The sequence below is a fragment of the Triticum urartu genome, chromosome 2 (genome assembly GCF_003073215.2).
Source record: "Triticum urartu cultivar G1812 chromosome 2, Tu2.1, whole genome shotgun sequence".
Classification (NCBI taxonomy): domain Eukaryota; kingdom Viridiplantae; phylum Streptophyta; class Magnoliopsida; order Poales; family Poaceae; genus Triticum; species Triticum urartu.
In genome coordinates this window covers 346,523,391-346,526,019 of record NC_053023.1, presented here as the reverse complement: position 1 = coordinate 346,526,019, position 2,629 = coordinate 346,523,391, and the positions used below count along the sequence as shown (strand labels likewise).

Below are 2,629 nucleotides of genomic sequence, written 5' to 3'. Positions count from 1 at the left end.
TTCAAACTCAAATTCAAAGTCAAAAATTCAAATTTGCCAAACATGAAAACTAAAATGTTCAAAGTGTGGCAAATAATCCCTGGTATTTTTCATGTTGGAACCAACCTCTTTTGGATTCCCAAAGTGCCCCTAGAAAATTGTTTAGTGGTCCCACAACAATTAAATTGGCCTTTTCTATTTCTAAAAATGGTTACACAACTCCTTGGACCCCAAACTTTTTGGTGCCATCTCAAGTTATTGTGTTAAAATTTATGTGCCAAGTTTTGTTCAAAGCAAAAATCATATGATGTCCCAACTAGATGCAAAACAGGGAAAGGTAATAGAAACAATTTGTTTTTTTAAGAGGAAAAGCCTTCCCCCTCCTCCCCTGGGCCTTGGCCCAACTGGCCACTAGGCCGGCCCAGCACGCCCCTGTTTCCCCCTTCCCCTATTCACTGCAGCCGTGGCTGCCACCGATGCCCGCCACGGCACCGGTCGGCGCCGTGGCGACCATCCACCGGCGAACCACCCCCTTCAAGACCCTGGCGCCCCCGCTAACCCTAACGCGCCCCTCCCTCACTCTCCCTCCCACACCCTCGCGCCCCATCTTCCTCTCTGCCTCGCCCGAGCGCTGCCATTGCCCTGGCCACCTCGCCGACGTGCTCTCCGTCAACACCGCGACATGGGAAGGCGTCCATGAGCTCCGCAGCTCCCCTCTGCATCGACTACGACCACCAGTTCAAGCCGGGCGCCCCCACATCGCTGGATCCGAGCTCTCTTCCCCGTCGGCCGCCGTGCGCCTCCCGCCATCGATCCCGTCTCCCTGCGCTCCTAAACCGCTCAACGAGCCTTTCTTGAGCTCCACGGTGAGCTTCCGCTTCTCTTCCCTCCCTTAGCGCCGTCTCTCGTAGCCCGTAGCCCTGCCGCCATCGTTGGTCGAACGCCTCCGCCGCTAACCTCGTCGTCGGCCCCATGCCGGCGACCATTTGGTCCAGCCCCGTTGCCTTTAGCTGGCTTACAAGTCCAGGGACCCAACGCGCTCCTCCACGGGCTTTGCCATGCCCAGCTTCGCCGGTTCCATCGACGCTCGAGCGCCATGGCCGCCCCTGGCCTCGCCTCCAACTGCCGCCCGCTCCTGCCCATGGCTACGCCCGCCTGCTCCTCGCGCGCGGCCGTCCGCCCATGCAGCCCCGCGCCCCTGCCCCTCGCTGCTAGTTGCGCTGCTGCTCACTACTTGGCCGTTGTTTGCTGCTCTGCGTACCTGCTACTGCGTCGCTGCACTACTTGCTACTGTAGCTGCTGCTAGTTAGCTTTGCAATTTCTACGTTGACTAAGCCCCTAAACAGCCCCTAATCAGCGTTTAAATAGTTGTTAATATTTGTAAAAATAATATGATTAGGTAGTAGACTTGTCAAGGCTCAAATGTTTCCATTGTACCGATTCCAGTTGATGCATGGATTAATTCGTATGAAAATCGTAAAATGCTATCTTTTGTTAGCAGAAAACAGAGCTATGTGTGGGTGAGTGTGTGTTCTGCATAGTGTGTGTGCCTATAGTTGGCCATGGCCGTGTGCTCCTGTGTGTGTATGTGTGCATCATGCATGTGGCCGGTTGGGCTATGCCCATTAGTGGCCGGCCATAGCTTAGATTAGTACTACTAGGTTTAATTAGTGTTAAGTTAGTCTAGTAGTAGATGACATGCAGGCCCTTTTAAATAAGTTAGATTTGTTTAATTGTTTAGGTAAATAGTCTATGACATGTGGGCCACACCTGCCCTTTGACTAGTCAAAATTAACTTAGCCAATTCGGTTTAAGCTAAATATAATAATCCCAAGAATTCAATTAAGCTTTGAAAAATCATTATAAAATAAACCGTAGTTCGGATGGAAAAACTTTGTACATGAAAGTTTCTCAGAACGACGAGACGGACCCGGATACGCAGCCCGTTCGTCCACCACGCATCCCTAGCATAGCGTACATGCAACTTTTCCCCTCCGGTTCATCTGTCCAAAAACACAAAACACCGAGGATACTTTCCCGGATGTTTTCCCCCCCTTCGCCTGTATGACCTCCTACCGCGTTAGGTCACACCCGGCACATCTTATTGCCATGTTATGATTTGTGGTGCTATGTTTGCTTTATATTTACTGTTTCTTCCCCCTCTTCTCTCCGGTAGACCCCGAGACGGATGCTTCCCTTGTGATCGACTACGTCGACGACGACCCCTCCTTGCCAGAGCAACCAGGCAAGCAAACCCCCGTTGAGCATTCCGATATCGCCCATTTCTTTCCCTCTCATGCTTGCATTAGAACTGCTACTGTTTTCTGTATGATCCTACTCTGATGCATAGCCTGTGGTTGTTACCTGCTTTCATACCTTACCTTCTTATCCTAAACTGCTTAGTATAGGATGGTTAGTGATCCATCAGTGACCCCACCTTGTCCTAGTTGCCCCGCTTTATGTTCGATGACTCGATCAACGTGATCGACATCCAGGCCCCGAAACCGCACATCACCCCCCTAATTGTACGACTCTGTAGAGTTACCATCGAGTGCCGAGGGTGGAACCTCTTACATCACTCCTGATGAGATCTCCGTAGTGTAGCTATACGGTCGAGGTCATCGAGGGTGATTTCCTCCTTAACCACTTC

The 2,629-nt window shown here is 51.4% G+C and overlaps 1 protein-coding gene across 1 annotated transcript; it reads left to right on the top strand.

Moving 5' to 3' along the window:
• Window positions 1-442: 442 nt before the first annotated feature.
• On the top strand, window positions 443-2,212 carry LOC125541535. Its single transcript, XM_048704918.1, has 2 exons — window positions 443-845; window positions 2,156-2,212. Exons 1-2 carry the CDS (start codon window positions 456-458, stop codon window positions 2,180-2,182), a joined length of 417 nt encoding a protein of 138 aa, XP_048560875.1. The 5' UTR covers window positions 443-455; the 3' UTR covers window positions 2,183-2,212.
• Window positions 2,213-2,629: the final 417 nt, after the last annotated feature.

Excerpts from the sequence above, each read along its gene's own strand:
- LOC125541535 (XM_048704918.1), top strand. The coding sequence starts at position 456 with ATGCCCGCCACGGCACCGGTCGGCGCCGTGGCGACCATCCACCGGCGA. Across the intron at positions 846-2,155 it reads AGCCTTTCTTGAGCTCCACG|ACCCCGAGACGGATGCTTCC; the intron begins GTGAGCTTCCGC and ends TCTCTCCGGTAG.